The sequence below is a fragment of the Haliotis rufescens genome, unplaced genomic scaffold (assembly GCF_023055435.1).
Source record: "Haliotis rufescens isolate VD_foot unplaced genomic scaffold, xgHalRufe1.0.p SCAF_8, whole genome shotgun sequence".
Classification (NCBI taxonomy): domain Eukaryota; kingdom Metazoa; phylum Mollusca; class Gastropoda; order Lepetellida; family Haliotidae; genus Haliotis; species Haliotis rufescens.
In genome coordinates this window covers 5,073,936-5,091,790 of record NW_025964372.1, presented here as the reverse complement: position 1 = coordinate 5,091,790, position 17,855 = coordinate 5,073,936, and the positions used below count along the sequence as shown (strand labels likewise).

The 17,855-nt window shown below is 39.3% G+C and overlaps 1 protein-coding gene across 5 annotated transcripts in view; it reads left to right on the top strand.

Moving 5' to 3' along the window:
• The first annotated feature begins 13,704 nt into the window (after positions 1-13,704).
• The window catches only part of LOC124112328 (dynamin-1-like), a 64,672-nt gene continuing 60,521 nt past the window's right edge, over positions 13,705-17,855 (top strand). For 3 of the 5 annotated variants that reach the window (XM_048389988.1, XM_048389991.1, XM_048389990.1), the window contains exon 1: positions 13,707-14,095. In XM_048389988.1, coding sequence (XP_048245945.1) covers positions 13,932-14,095 — 164 coding nt within the window. In that variant the 5' untranslated portion in view covers positions 13,707-13,931. Of the gene's footprint in view, positions 14,096-17,855 lie in introns of all 5 variants that reach the window. The other 2 variants (XM_048389992.1, XM_048389989.1) reach the window with 1 other exon arrangement.

The following is a 17,855-nucleotide window of genomic DNA, read 5'->3' as shown; positions in this document are numbered from 1 at the left end:
ACCCTTCCAATTGATCAATGTACAAAAGACTTGTTTATTCGCGTATAATACGCACTCGTGTGTTATATGCACCCTTAATTATGGAATATATATCTGTTGTATATAAACATTTCAGGCTGTCAGCATAAACCATGAAATTTATCTTTCAACTCTGTTTTTTTCACCAAAATAATATTCTAATAAGAGCTCCCTATTTCTAATTTTGAGAGTGCCCTGGGCGCTTATTACGTCGAATACGGTATGTGATTTGTGAGGAATTGTATATATGATCATGGCAAATCATTCACTTGTTTGTCAGACTTAATGCTGGATGAGACTTTATAAATCATAAAGGTCTCTATTCCAAATATCTATTTCATCATTTAAATATGTTGGAAACTGCGTAAAGTATCCAGACCAAAACATCTCTATTTCAGTGTAATAGTGAGGTTATTAGTACTAATTACCCATAAACTTGGATTACTTACACTGTTGGGATAATCAACATTAAATATCAGCTTGGAAAAGAGACTTGCTAAAGATACAAAAATATAATCTCTTGTGAAAAAAACTAAAAATCCATACTTTTTTAAATTGTAGTTCTACTACGTCGGATGTTGGAGGTTTACATGAGATTGTACGGAATGATTGCATATTTAGAGCAAGAGTGGGACATTAAGTTCCACCAGATATGATGAATCTGGATGGAGTTATTGGGTGGGAAGTGAAGGCATGTAAACCTCCATCCTTCCATGACGTAGCAGAGCTAGTCACTTCAGCTTACAGGTAAGTCTCATTGTAAGTCACAATGCTTCCAATCTCATTAAAATCCGATCTTAGTTCTCGCTACCGCTAAACAAAGATCTGAGGACATCCCTTGACGGGTCATGTCAGACTGACCTTGCGCGAACTTTGATTGACCAATGGAATGACTGACAAGAAGTCAACATTAGCCAATCAGAAGGCAGCTTACTCGTGCTTTACGGCACTAATTTCAAATTGGCGACTACGCTTTGAAATACATTTTGACAAATTCTCGATTAAACATCTGAACAAAACATTCTGGAATGGCTAATAGATGGTCTAGATTGTATGGATTCAGTCGTTAACCCCGTAACTATCGTTCAGAATACCCCATGTAAAAGGTTTTCGAGGATGCATGATTAGAAATCACATTCTGACTGTCACTTTCATGATCTGGTAAGCGACGCTCTGATTGGTGGGATGTCCTCAGATCTTTGTTTAGCAGCAGAGAGAACTACGATCTGATTTTAATGAGATTGCAATGCTTCCCGTGTCCATGAAATTTTAAAGTCGCTTGGGTAACAAAATCACAAGTGAGCAACAGCTAAATGACAAATATTTTTTAAAGACATGACATTGAGCTGGTTTCATTAAATCCACATGTCAACGTACAGTCGGGGGTCAACACCAGAAGGAAACCATGAAATATGCAACAATTGTTCATGAAACTTCATGAAACAGACAGGTTAACCTTAAGTCAATAAGAGGCGGTAAGGTAGCCTAGTGGTTAAAGCGTTTGCTTGTCATGCTGAAGACCCGGGTTCGATTCCCGAATGGGTACAATGTGTCAAGCTCATTTCCGGCTGATCTTAGATGATTCTTTCAACAAGTGAAGCATAAAACAGTCAGTTAGCTTCTTGTCAATGATGTTGAGAGTCTTGAGACTGCAGCCTGTAGGCTTGGAGATAAAGCCCACGAAATGGGTAGTTTCAGTGTCAACAAAGATCCAGGCAGGAGTTATCTCCCATTGACTGGTCATACACAGGCAACTGAGATCTGTCCCTAATCTCATTAAAATCGGATATTAGTTCTCATTACTGCTAAACAAAGATCTGAGGACATCCCATTGCGGGTCATGTCAGAACGACCTTTCATCTGACCAATCAGAACATCGCTTATCAGATCATGAAAGTGACAGTTGGAAATTACATCGTATCCCTTCATCGAATTCAGGGAAACGAACAGATCATAACAAGTAAAATTGGTCAATACAAATTTGAAATTTGAGACATGATGATTTACCGATTAAATTGTATTTCCTGTTCTGATAGGCACTGTTTTCTATGGAGAGATTAAGATTACTATCTGTATTTTCTTGTAAACAAAACCGGAAGTAGAAATCAGCTGTACACACATTTTTTTTAATCTACTGGTGATTCCGTAGCCTTATTGGCTGCTGTGTTAGATTTGTCAATGTCTTCTTACTTGCATGCCCAAAATTTTATGTCTAAAAAAAGGGTTATATAACTGGTCACCGTATGGCACCAACACAACCTGTCCACAACAGGGTGGGAGCCAGTTTTAGTTCAATATTCAATCTGCTGTTTCCTTCTATGCTCACATGATCAATTTAACGCGTGTCCATACCAGCAATAACCACAGCATTGTCTTTCTATTTATGAACGGACACCATGCCTCGCACCATGACAACTCTGCTCAAAAGCAAATGACATGTTCAATAGCTGTGCACAATCTCAAAGAATCCGGAAGCATTGTGATGTTTTGTTTGTTTGTTGTTTAACACCTCACTCAGCAATATTCCAGCTACATGACACGGTCTGTAAATAATCGAGTCTGGACAGACAATCCAGTGACTGCAATCATAAGCCTTGATCCATGTAATTGGGATACGATGACATGCATCAACCAAGTTTGCGTGCCTGACCACCCGATCCCAGCTGCCTCTTACGATAATCATAGTCACCTATTCTACCCCGGATCTTCACGGGTAGCATTGTGATGTAGCGAAATTGAGTGTTATTTAAATATTGCTGTTGTCGGTCATATGCGTTTTTAGAACAAATTCCTAGATCCGTACCAGTTTGACTCGGCATTCCAGTGACCCTGAAAGGGACTTTGTCCTTTGTTCGGGATAAAGCACACAGCAGGTCTGACAAACAAGTAACAGATTTGTTGTGCTCTCTATTGTTTGTTTCCAGTGTTTGAGAATCCACTAAGTTGGGATTGTACGGTTATGTTTGTTGTTATTGACATGCTGATGTTGTTATAATCTGGAGACTCCCTTAAGCCATACAGCTCACTCCAGAAGCAACCCTGGCATGCTTAGTGTTGGTAGTCATTTGCATGCATAGCAGAGATATAATGTGGTGAAGGGATTCTGTATGTTACTGTCCGTGTTACCTGGAGTTGCCCAGTGACTACACTGAAACCACCGATTTCATTCTCCCATTAGTATGTGTGGATCCTATTGTTTGTGTTCCTTGCCATGATATTGCTGGGATGTTGTTTAAACCAGCTTAAAATTCTACTCACTCACTCACTTAATTCTCAGACTTTATGATGTGGTTTACATATGGCGTCATGTTTTTGTGGTGTTTCTTTTCACATACTAACATCTTCCTGAGGCAAGGGAGTTAACTGACTGTGAAAGTCCAGTTTCAACTCTTGCTGAACTAGGCTGGAATTATGGAGTTATATTTTGGCTGGACTAACGAGTCAATGCATAGTCCAATCAATATCGTGTAACAAAATCGACATTCGGTTCATAAACTGTCGCCTAGATTTGGTTGATTGCAGATTTGCAAAGCATGTGTACCGCCAATTTAGCGTCAACTTATATATTCCAAATCTTGTCATGTTTTTAATCAAGGTGCTCACATTATTTGATGCACTTTGCAAGGTAAGACCTGTTTTATTACAATGTAGATCCTGATTATCAATCAGATCGTCTAGACTGGGTGCCAACATTTTGCTTGAAGCAATAGCAAGTTATATGAGAGGTGGAATCTGAATGGTCAATAGGAGGGACTCAGAAGGGTCATGACCAGTAATTCCCACTGATGGCGCTACGATCGAACCTGGAAATTCCAGCCAAGTTTGGCAAGGGTGGAAACTTGACTCTTCAAGTCAGTTAACTCCCTTGCTTTGGGGAGATGCAGACTTATGGCAATTGACCTTGTTTTCTGCATACCCAAAACTTGAGGAAAGTGATTGTGATACATATCTAACAGTTGCAATGACCCCATGGTTTGCCCTGAGACCCGAGGAGGAACCTGCTGTCATGCCAGATAAACAACTGGTTGTCAGGGAAATAATCCTTTGGTTTTACAGCCATTTTACTTGAACATGTTTGAGCAAATGTTATTAAAACCACACAAAACCTCTACTGTCTATTGTTTTTCATGAGTTTGAAGTTTGATGTCTGAGGTTAGCTCACCTGACTGTAAGTGAAGCATGTCATGTTCAGTGTCCATCCTTTACCAAAATCAGCATCTGCAAACATCTCCTCCTCAGAGACTACATGGTAAATGAATCTACAACTTCAGATATTGCTGTATTGTCAGTATTTCTTATAAGCACCCACACTAAAACACTCAGAAATTTACATGACAGCCTATTCTCGCAATGTAATGGTCTTAAATAAAATTATCTCAAAAGGAATTTTTGGCTCTGCATAACATCAGCCCTCTGAGATGTGAGGAAGCAGCAGAAGAGCCATGTCCTAATTGTTTGCTTATGACAGAAAATGAAAGGGTACAATATGAGAAGCCCATCTTCTGGTGTAAATTGCTAATAGCGACAATAAAACATAGTTATTATCTCCTCAAATGAAATATCCAACAGTAGTCTTCAAAAAGTCATGGCTGGTGCAAACTGAGGCAAATATTACAGCCATATGACTGAGGTATGTAAATAATCAAGCCCTTGACCAGACTGTCCAGTAGTCTACACAATTGAGTGGATTGATGCTCATGATATCAATTACTGAATAGTCTGATCCAGACCCGATTATTCGATATTTATTTACAGACCTCTGTCATATAGCTGGTACTATAACTGAATGCAACGTTAAACAACAAACAAACCGTCCAAACAGACCGTCGTCATACAGCCACGTTAAATTACTGAAGTCAAAAGTTTGTTTCTTAACGCAGCACACTTGTCAGAAATCCGTTGTTACTTGTCTAGTGCCAAAATCATTCTGCTTGTAGATAGATGAGTCTTAAATATCCACAGCAGTGTGACTATATGTCTGAGTGGTTTATATGAACACTCATCATACAAATCTAAATGAATAATGTCACAGCAGTGTGATTATGTGTGGATGCAATCAACCATGTCACAGGGTCTGACCACCTTTTAGTCACCTCTTACCACAAGCTTAGCTTGCTGGGGACCTATATTCTTACTGGGAATCCCTATGGGTGTGAAAGTATGGATGTGATGCTATTTCATAGAGTATCATAGAGTATCTGCCTATTCTGTTTCTATTGGTGTCTGGTAACTTGTACTGCATGGCAAAAGGATACAGATCAATATGTTTTGGACTGACATATACCTACAGGAGCGGTGGGATAGCCTTGTGGTTAACGCGTTTGCTTGTCACGCTCAAGGCCCTGGTTCGATTCCCCACATGGCTACAATGTGTGAAGCCCATTTTTCTAACTCAATCTAACTCACTCACTCACAATATGCCTACAAGAAAAATTCATTACTCACTGTACGCCTCAGTGGTCTAGTGGTAGAGCATCCGTGCGGAGAGCGGAAGCGGTGTGTCTGATCCCCGGGCGTGTCATACCAAAATATGTTAAAAGATGGTATTTGTTGTTACCCTGCCTGGCACTCGGCATTAAGGTGTCTGAGTGGGGCATTCATGTTAAACCGCGGCATGGTAACTCATGGGCTAGCACTATATAATCGACATCAGTGAGTGCAATAATCTTAAACCCCATTTCACCTCACCTCATTTACTAACACCATCAAGACTATATATATGGATATACATGGTTTTGGGACAGGACATCATTAGTTATCCTAACTTGTATGGCCAATAATTGGAGACGATGCCGTTAGTCAAACATACTTTCCATATCTTCCATTATCCAGAGTATTATATCCATTCTATTATGATCAACCCCATGGACACATAGCTTCGTTTGTGGAGTGACCTTAAAGTGAAGTAACTGACAACTAGTTGCTAAGTAATAAGCTAAGAGATATGATCAAGGTTGTCAGGTGTGTACAGTACATACGAGAATCTGAGGTACTGTTGATATGATGATACAGATGTTCAGGACACAACAAAGAGACAATAGGTTTCTGGTATACGTCTTGGTATTCTATATGATCTATATTCTCACCCGGAATCCCCACGGGTTCCCAAATTCTTGAAGTACTCCAGATTATTTCGTTAAAACCACACTAAGTAAGATGTATGAAACATATAACAAAGAGCACATTCAACGAATAAAAGATGTTGTGAAGCATCATGTAGAAAAACAGTTGGCTTGGTAAACATACAGTGACTTTTCGGTTACTGTGGAATCTCCCACCATGGGTGAGGCATAAAACAGCTCACTCATTCACTCAATGTCAAACGCAGTTGTGCAATAACATTGGGTTGTTGTTTAACATTTGCTTGGTTAGGGCGGTCGGGTAGCCTAGTGGTTAAAGCGTTCGCTCGTCACGCCGAAGACCCGGGTTCGATTCCCGACATGGGTACAATGTGTGAAGCCCATTTCTGGTGTCCCCCGCCGTGATATTGCTGGAATATTGCTAAAAGCGGCGTAAAACCATATTCACTCACTCACTCACTCATTTGCTTGGTTGCCTGTAAATAATCGATTTTGGACCAGACAAATCAATCATATATATTATGAGCAACGGTCCATGCACACGGAGTACGATGACATCCAATCAACAAATCAACCAAACGTGACCATCCAATCCTTTCAGGGGTCTATTGCGACCAGCATAAGTTGTTGGGAACAAGGGTCCCCGACATTTTGTTGGTAAAAGACCTTCCAAATAAAACTACTAATGTATTCTAGATAACAAAATGACAGTGATAGCCATGCTATGCCCCTATCGAACACCCACGAATATTCATTTCTTCACTCGAGCTGGTGTGATATCGCGATTATATACCATTCAGAAACGAGAGATAACATCTGTTTTCTATGATATTCACTGAAGCTCTTTGGGACGATGGGGTAGCCTGGTGGTAAAGCTAGGCTACCCCAACGCCCCGCGTTTAGGGAGAAGACAGGGCTTAGGGCAATCACCACATTAAGTGGTCTAACTGTGCGCAATGTAGATGACTGCTACTTGCAAACGTCAGTTAACAAGGCGTAACAGCTCCAGGCCATATTCAATGACAAATTACAGATGTCCGACAGTATTGTACAAGTCCACGGGACCCGGATCGAGTGTAACGTTCACCCCAATCATTAAAATCAGATCTTAGTTCTCGCTATCGCTAAACAAAGATCTGAGGACATCCCATTACGGGTCACGTCAGAACGACCTTTCATCCGACCAATCAAAGCGTCGCTTACCAGATCATGAAAGTGATAGTCAGAATGTGTTTTCTAATCATGCTACCTTGAGAACGACAGTAACGGCCCGTACGACTGATTCCGTAAAATTAACGTCTGACTCTCACTTCCGTGGGATAAACAATTGAACGGAGGCGTTGCACAGTACGTGGGAAGCACTGCCATACAATCTCAACCATATATTAGACATTCCAGAATGTTCGTTTGTTCAGTTTTCAAAATTTTCATCAAGAACTGTGTCAACATATTTTTCAAGCATAGTCTGAAATGGAAGTCGCCAGGTTGAAACGAGTGCCGTTAAGTTCGAGAAAGCTGCTTTCTTTTTGGCTGATGTCGACTTCTTGTAAGTCGTTTCACTAGTCGGTCAAAGTTCGCGAAAGGTCGTTCTGACGTGACCCGTAATGGGATGTCCTGAGATCTTTGTTTAGCGGCAGCGAGAACTTAGATCTGATTTTAATGAGATTGCGTTCACCCCCCATTTCACAATCATGTTGCCAAATAGCTGAAAACCATTCATACCATGACCATTCGTGTTCCATTGAATGCATGCGATCCCATATTTTGGCCATAAATATTTAAGAACAGTGGGTCATTGTACCCCAATTCATGTTGCCTATTGAAATGTTCGATTGTTCAGGAAAACTGTTCATTAAATAAATGCTATAAGGCTGTGTGCACACCATGCATCTCATCACTGTAACAGATTTGTTTGTTTGTTGTTTTACGCTTCACTAATAAGTGGTATTTACTAATCTTCTTCTCATAGCTGTAAGAATATATTTTTGTTTGTTTGTTGTTTAACGTTTTACTCAGCAATATTCCAGCTTTATGACGTCAGTCTTTGAATAATCGAGTCTGGACCAGTCAATCCAGTGATTGACATCATGAGCATCGATCTACACAACTGCGATACGATGACATGCATCAAACAAGTCAGCGATCCTGTTAGTCGCCTTTTAAGCATCGGTTGCTGAAGGCATATTCTAACCCGGATCTTTACGGGTATCACTATAACAGAGAGCGGCGTGTTATTAATAATACTTTAAAAGACCAACTCAAGAGGTGTGATTATATCAATCCAAATCTGGAACAGGTACGCAGAACGGTATTTTGAGGTTAGCGAAACATATACTTGGCGTCCATGTCAATGTAAAATATTAGATTATTGTGTACGGAGTATGAATTAATTTTGTCTTAAACAATATTTCGTTAATGTGTTACTGTGCAAAAATGACCAGCAAGCCAGATTGTATATTGTGATTAACTATCATTTTCTACACCTCTACCGAAAGCTATTCCCTATTTACGAATATGAACACATGAGATCCCGCTTCCAGACCACCTTCGCTGACACTACAACTGCCTGTCTACGGTGACTGGGGCATCATTGCACGTGGACAGCACCCGCAACTCATTCTTACACTTCACCATGAATGCGGAAGGTTATACTTTCCCCACTACTCGGAACATTCTGACCAGCAAAATAACCCCCTATATCTACTGACCACATTCTTCACAGGGAAAGTCCAGCACAGCATGGCTTTCTCAGAATGGAGCCCAGTGCTTTACGCTGACGTTTGCACGACGTTCGTTAGGAAGCCTTCAGACAACCAAGCCTATCCAGAAAATCCCGTTTGCCGCTGTTCCTCCTACCGTTGTGCCCCCTCCGTTCAAGGTGTCAACTTGTACACACAACAACGTGATAGTTTCTCAAATAACTTTTTTTCAGTGACGGGAATAAAAATAACAAACAGCAAATAGAGTATTCATTGCCGTGTACCGTACTGACATTGAATAGGCTATTCAAGATTCTCTGAGTTATTTTGCATTTCGTCATTGTCATTTGGAGCCAAACGAACTATAAATGTTGCCACGCTATAACACTGGTCACCCCAACAGATACTGATCACCGTTAAGTGTATCATCCTTGCATACGTCTTGCCAGCGTGTGAATTAATTTTGAAACAGCACAAGACAGCCGGGATAGCGAGATAAACCTTTACAACCAATTCTAAATTTGAGTAGCCATTGATGATGATTCTTTTCCCTACCACGTATAAGGAGACATCCCGGGGCAGAGAGAACGTTGTATATTTCACGCAGGTGTTCGCCAGCATGGTCATGTTGTCATGGTTACGAATTTAACCAATCGGTGCTCACTTCCGCTGCACGAGTTTTTAATGCGCCTTAATTCCAGACTCCACGAATGGAAACAGACGTACATTTTTAACAACTGTAGCGGTGCATGTCAAATAAAATGTAACAAACCGATGAGAATTTATTTAGACTCGAGATAAACATTAGTTTAGACACTATATATACACCTTGAAATTAACGGAGCACCCACTGTACTTTCGACCATGTATTGTGCGGGCCCAGTCGTCTAGGGCGCCGCGATTCGCTGTGCAGAGTTGCGTCCCTTGGGCACGCCAGAAACCTATGATTGTGGGTTCGAATCCCGGTTCGCCCCGATTATGTTTCTAGGTTTGTCAGCACCATCTCCGTGCTCGTGGGTTTCACCTAGTGGTAAACGTCTGAGACCTGCATCACTTCGGGCTTTCCTCCCACATTAAGCTGATACGCAGCGATGTAAATGGAATAACGTTAAAAGCGGCGTTAAACCCAACTCACTCACTCCTGAGAACGATTTGTGTTTTTTACGTCAACATATCTTTCAGTTTTGAATGAGGATTGTTTTTATTTAGAAAATATATGTTATAATGAGCAATATTATCCTCAACTTCTGTTGCAAAGATGATGATGTCGAATTTCAATGCATACTTTGCTCAATTTGACTGGTTACCTGACCTTTAAATTACACAGAATTGATAGATATCATTCCAGAATACAGTAAAGTATATATTTGAAGTCATTTGTTAGAAATAGTAAACATTACATATCTATGAGCCCAATTGTGTTCATTTAACCTGCGGGGGCAAGGGTGGCCTAGTCGTCTGGGGCGCCGCGATTCGCTGTGCAGAGTTGTGTCCCTTGGACACGCCAGAAATCTATGATTGATTGAATCCCGGTTCGCCCCAATTGTTTCTAGGTTTGCCAGCACCATACCCGCGCTCGTGGGTTTCACCGAAGTGGTAAACATCTGAGATCTGCATCACTCCTCCCACATTAAGCTGACACGCCGTGATATAACTGGAATACTGTTAAAAGCGGCGTTAAACCAAACTCACTCACTCATTTAACCTGCATGTATGTCATGATAATAGCCGCCATTATGTTATCCATTCCAAATGGGGGGTGTAATTCAGTTCTGCCGTTCAGCGATTCCATACCGTAGGAGGTTGGTTGGTTTGTTGTTTAACGCCGCACTCAGCAATATTCCAGCTATATGACGGTGGTCTGTAAATAATCGAGTCTGGACCAGACAATCCAGTGATTGATATCATGAGCATCGATCAACGCAATTGGGATCGATGATATGCATCAACCAAGTCAGCGAGACTGACCACCCGATCCCGTTAGTCGCCTTTTACGACAAGCATAGTCACCTTTTACGGCAAGCATGGGTTGCTGAAGACCTATTCTACCCCGGAATCTTCACTGGTCCCATACCGTAGAAACGCTTCATAGTGGCGACAGATTGATTTTAATTATGTGGAATGCACATGTACACGAAAGTTACAGTTGCACACTGAACACAAAAAAAACCCCCAAAACAGCAAACACCCTCCAATAAAATAATCGTCTGATATTTTTTTATTTTATGGAAAAATAAATATACGGCGATGTAAACATATTTTCCTTGTAACAATTTCCCTTAGATTGACAGCAAGGAGAAGTATTTTCCCAGAGCTTTGATTGAGTTTGAATGCTACTGAATACACTTCGTCACAGTTCGTGACTTTCCGCAAACCCTTTACGGTCATTGCCTGGTTAGTACATACATGTCCCATGAATCACCGCCATGATTAGAACTCGTCCACATCCCTTTGTAATGTGCTTCTATTTCCTTGTAATAATTGGATGTTGTGGCTACACATGCTATAGGTCCTGTGGTGTATTTCAACGTAAGCCGCGCCCTCGCTATGGTTCAAGTACTCTTACGCATCATCGTAAGGAAACTAGGTCTATTTTCGAATTTCAAACGAATGAGACTGTTTGTCATCATCATCACCCCAACAAGATATCATCATCACCATCCGCGGATGGAAGAGTTGTCCCGACTGCGGTGTAAAACAACATTCACACTGCATTCAAATAACATTTCAGCAGCAAGAAAGAAGAATTAAGGCCTTATTAAAACGTTGAGTAATTTTAGTATTCGTCCATATTATGAATTTATTATTCTTATAAAGATTTCATGTTTTCATTATCGTCAAAGAACAGTTAATCCACGCCAATTTACTTCATATAGTAGTTTCAATTTTTTCCTAGTAAATAAATATTTTAAAACTATCTTATTTTAGTCGTACTGAAGTTGACAATATCCCAAGTAGGGATCGACACAACAGGCGAGAGTTCTCTATTAACTGAATTAACAAACTTCAGTTTTAGCTGAAAAAATGCATCCTCTTTATTAATAGCCACTCGAATAAGGCTCGGATGCAGGGGAGCGCACTTCAACTTCACCCCTTTTTTTCTTTCTTTAGCACCCTAAACATTTATACATTTGGAAGTTAATAGCTATAGGTGTGTATACTAATTTTAACGCATTTCAACACCATAACAAAAACTAACAAATGCACAAATTGTTTTGGAGATTTACCTTCAACCAGCACTATACTGTCAGTTACTTCCATGACAACAAATTGCACCTTTTTTCAAAAGGCGTACCTGTGCATAATCGCCATTTTTTAAAACTATCGATCTTAAGTGTAAATAACATAAACAGGCAGGGTTCGAAATTAACACAAGTACGCTAGTCTGTAACATCTCTGTAACTTATCTCGGTCTGGTGATATATAGATGAGGACAATAACATGGCGGCAAAGTGAGAAAACCCCTTGGTTCCTTTTCTAAATTGATACCACTTTCGCCACACGGTAGATCTATGGCAACTGTGTACATCCTTTCTGAGGAATAGAGGGGGGCACGGGTGGCCCAGTCGTCTAAGGCGCCGCGATTCGCTGTGCAGAGTTGTGTCCCTTGGGCACGCCAGAAACCTATGATTGTGGGTTCGAATCCCGGTTCGCCCCGATTATGTTTCTAGGTTTGTCAGCACCATACCCGTGCTCGTGGGTTTCACCGAAGTGGTAAACGTCTGAGACCTGCATCACTTCGGGCTTTCCTCCCACATTAAGCTGACACGCCGCGATATAACTGGAATACTGTTAAAAGCGGCGTTAAACCAAACTCACTCACTCTGAGGAATAGTGATCCTGTTTCAGTAAATTACAGCAATTTAATGTTAATGTTATTTTAAAAATATAATTTAAGAAAGGTGTGTTTATATATGTTTCTCAAACACTAACATCTGACGCTCCCACCTCATTAACGGTAACCAATGTCTAATGATCGTGTACTAAATATCTGTAGTCTATGCCCTCCTGTGCTTGGCAGTGATGCCACGAGATGGCAGCTAAACGGGTATCTTTTGTCAACTGTTTACTTCCTTATATGGTTAAAACAAACAGCAAGGGTTATCTAATTTGAAGGACATGCGTCATTATTTGTAGCACGATTTGTGACATTCGTTACTAAAAATACGGTAATATCTGTCCAATTTAAGGTTTGAGTCAAAGTGTGTTGATATCGATGAATAGCGTGACCCTTGGCAAATTTCACAATGCTACTATCTTGTCGACTTGTGTTGTATTGTGTTGTGGTTACAGTACTTCATTCGACGTAGCGTTATTTACCTTATCGTTTGCTGAAAAAGCACCTAGTGCTAATTGGCTTGGTGTGTTGTGAAGTAGTTAGCTCTTATTGACACCTAGTAACATTTAAATGATAACTGTATAATATGCTGAATTAATAGGCGGTGACATATGAAAAGAAAAGACATGAGAACAACTACAATGCTACTACTTAAATGCGTATGAATAACATTCCAGATAATCGTAGCCTTCCACGTTGCATATTAACTGTGATTACTTGAAATTGTTCAAGTTTTGCAGTGAATAATTTTACAGTTGCTGGCTGTGTTATAGCATTATAGCCATACAATGATACCCTATATTAATCACCCAAAACAAAAACAAAACAATTTAATCAGTATGATCTGAAGCATGTTTTTTTTAGATATTTGTTGGAAGTAATATCATTGTATCAACGTTACTTAAAGTTATTATATGAAATATAAGTTGATCGAGTCTATTTCTATCTGTTGAAGTAAAAGTTCGACTGAAGTTGTTTATCAAAAGAGTTCATATTAGTTGAAAAGTTGTCCGGAAAATAGTACACAGTTTGACCTATAAATTTATTCGCTGCTCGCTTACGTTCACGATCATTTTAATGTGTCGTTTTCGGAGATTCATCAGCTCGGGAGAGATTCTACCAACACCTATCATACGTCATTATTTACAAACAATGTGAATAGTATCTCTGTATGTGGAAAGAAACAGTATTTATATAAATTATTCTGATGTCGCTTACATCATAGAGGGTCGTCGTATTTCCGCCATGCCGAATATATAAATTTTTAGTCTAATATCCCACTAAAAAACTGTCAAAATGTCGGGAAACGTGGGTATGGAAAATTTAATTCCTATTGTGAACAAACTGCAGGATGCGTTTGCTTTACTAGGAGTCCCAATTTCCCTGGATTTGCCACAGATCGCCGTCGTTGGAAGTCAAAGTGCAGGAAAATCAAGTGTGCTTGAAAATTTTGTTGGCAGGTAAGAACTGTCACTTCCGTCTTCAAATTGTTATGTATTTGATAAAATTGTATTGTTATTTGCTTTGTCAGTTTTAGTAGCTGTTAATTGTTCTCCGACTAGCCATATTAGCCCAATGTCTACAGTTCATTTTTATTTACATCAACTCTAGCATATCAAATGTCGATCTAAACGAAGGGGCGTCTCCTTTGAAATCGATGTCGCAAGCCTTCAAAGGCGAGAATATACTTTTAGAGTCGGGTACTATTTCAAGTTTGTAGTGAAATATCTTTTTTCAGCGCTTTATTATTTAAATAACTCTGATTCCGTTAAAAGAAAACAAGTTTTATCAGCTGTTAATGTTGCTGTTCATTTTGAAAAGCTGTTGCTTGCCATGACTTTTGACATTGAACATTGTGAAGCTGTGACACGTATCAAACTGATGCCTTTAATGCTTGTGAATTTTTAGAGGCAAATGCCTTCAGGACATTTAAATGATGTCATCAATTTTTGGCATTCTTCGATATCAACATAAAATTTTAAAAGTGTCTTCAGGAATATTTTTTATGACAATCAGTCAACGACTGAAAATTAACCAGGGTTAGAAACTAACAGTTTTCGTCCACGAGTCCTTATAATGATAACATATAGCAAAACCCTTAAAAATGGCAATTTCTACTAGTCCTTATGATACCTTTACCATTGGGCAGTTTGGCAAGGACTATAGGACTAGTGCCAATTTCTAACGCTGATGAACAGATGAACCAATTTGACAATGTGAATACAGGTTTACCTTTTCATTTTTTCTGTATAAAAAGTATAAATCTACATGCCGGGTTAGACATAAATTTAAATATATTTTTTCACTAATATGAGAAAAACAATCTGACACAGAGTTGCCATTTACGAAATTGACCACTTGTCCTCTATTGAATTTTATTTGTCTCACACAAGCACACTTATGTTAAGTTTGACCATTGCAGGCCACAAGGTCAGGATGATACGACAGTGAATGTCAAATGTTTTCTGATACACTGTCATGATCATAGATCACATATGATATCCATGGAGTTGAAATGTTGCCCTGTTGTTCATGATTTTCATTATGCTTTTGGCATCATGATACAGTTTTCATATATAGTGGTGTAACAATACGGTTTGTATCCCGATACGAGGCCCATAATCCAATACATCGATTTACAACCCCTGTATTGCAATACATACGATACATTACATCACAGGTTATGTTGACATAAACACATGAATAATAACAGCAGTATTTTGTCAAGGATTCCAAACTTTGTGCCCTTGGAAAAGAATCGGGAAAGAATTGTTATTTTGTTCAGAAACGTGATTTTAATTAAAGTTCTTATTTTTCTAAATTCAAGGGTATTTTAACATACATTCTTAACATATTTGCAAGCATTGTAATAATGTTAAACTTAATACACCCCTGAACAGATTTAAAATGCTAAATGAAAATGTTCAACAAAAAGCTTACCCAGATCCTCTAATTTTATGGCTGACTTAAAATAGCATAATGTTCAAAGTGCCTCTAGCCTATATGTGTCTTCCCGATAATCATGATAATATCCCATCTTCCATCTCTGAAAATTAACATGATTAAGGGTGGGCATGGGTGAACCAGTTTTCTGAGGTGCTGCAAGTGGTTTTGAAGAGTTGCGTCCCTTGGGCAAAACAGAGATGAACGTAGGTTCGAATCCAGGTTCACACTGATTATGTTTCTAGATTTCTCAGAACCATTCTCGTGCTCGAGGGTTTCCCCAAAGTTGCAAATATCTAGGCAGCGTTAGAAATTTGCACTAGTCCTGTAGTTCTTACCAAACAGCCAAATAGTTCAGGTATCATAAGGACCAGTAGAAATTTGCGACTTTTAAGGGTTTTGCTATATGTTAACATTAGGACTAGTGGACTTAAAATGTTAGTTTCTACAGCTGCTAGGACTCGCATCACTTCAGGCTTTCCTCAATGTCTAATCAGATTGCAGTCTCTATGAGATATATTCAACAGACATGCTAGACTGCATTTGTCTTGTAAATTATCACATACAAATTCTGTCAACAATGTACAGCTGCAGGGCTCGATTTAAGAAACTTGCTTTAACTTGCCCCAGGTGCATGTTGACATGAAAATCAAATTGCACAAGACAAAACCAGGTTACACAAGACAAAACCAGGTTGCACAAGACAAAACCAGATTGCACAAGACCAAACCAGATTGCACAACACAAAACCAGATTGCACAAGACAAAACCAGGTTGCACAAGGCAAAACCAGATTGCACAAGACAAAACCAGATTGCACAAGACAAAACCAGGTTGCACCCTGGTCCCATATATTTATCAGCAGATCCCCGATGACTGTATCCTGATTTTACATACATTATTGACGTATTGCTGTATTATGTAATAGGAACATGTGCATACAACAGAGCTCCAGATAACTTTTTGAGCAATTGAGTTTTTACTCCAGGGTTTCTATTAAAATTGGGTTATTACATTTTTCATTGGGTAACCAATATTTTTTCACTCATCTATTCATCACTCTATTGTTTTTTTCCCAAAATTAGTGAACATTTTAGATTAAAAGAAATGATATAATGTTTCAGATGCATATAACTGTTCTAAATATATAGGCTTGACTTGGAAAGTAAATTAGCTCGTAATTGGGTTTCGGAAATTAGCTCCTTTGTTTGCATGCTGAAAAAGCTTCATTGGGTATTTACACGTGCTGTTTTATACATTTGAGTTTTTCATTTAATGCATGCGTTTCTGTACGCAAGTTAAACGAAAGTAATTGGGTTTTGAATATTTTAGGGGGGTATTTTACGCAGATACGCTGCTTATCTGTAGCTCTGATATAATCTTGAAGTACCCGAAGTTTGATGACATCCAGCCCAGGAAAGCATGACAAAGTACACAACACGGGGATTAATGAATTACTGTGGTACATAAAGCTAAGAGGTATTGAGATCAATGTTGTGTGGAAAAGAAAAGGTTGTTGGACTCAAATTTGAGTTTTTTGCATGCACTTGGTGCTTGTAGACATAAATACGATGAATATTATGTTGCTCTAGTGCATGTTTTACATGGCTAAATCGAGTCCTGAACGATTAAGAATTAGTCCTGCTCAGTCAGATTTGTTTACAATGTTGTTTCATTACTTGAGCTTCACACTGAATGCTGCTTGTGTGATGACAGCATGATTGACAGCTATCAACACAGTGTGACTGGTGCTACCTGTTGATAACCTTGATAACAAGCTTGCTGGACACCTCAGTGCTTGAAATGTACATCCTTCGTGTCAGAAGATGGATCAGGAGCACGATAACGAGATATTAGCATGATGAGCTGGAAAACCAATCCCACAACCACATGCTTAAGATAATATATATATATGTGACGCATGTAAGTGATGTCAGTATTTTTATCATCTTTGGAGGCAGGACAAATTTATTTCCTTTTGTAAAAATCTTTCATAACTGAAGTTGTTGATGTCTAAAATCATTATATCATATTCGACGTGATAAACGCCCCGCTCTAATAAGCGCCCATGGCGATATTTGCTAATATATTGGCTAGTGAACAGTCCCAATCAGCACCCCTTCAGATTGATCAATGTACACAAGACTTAATTATTCGTGTATAATCATGATAATACACACTTGTGTGTTATATGCACCCACGAATTATGGGCAATTAAATTCTGAAAAAATATATCTGTTGTATGTCAACATTTCAGGCTGTCAGCTTAAACCACGA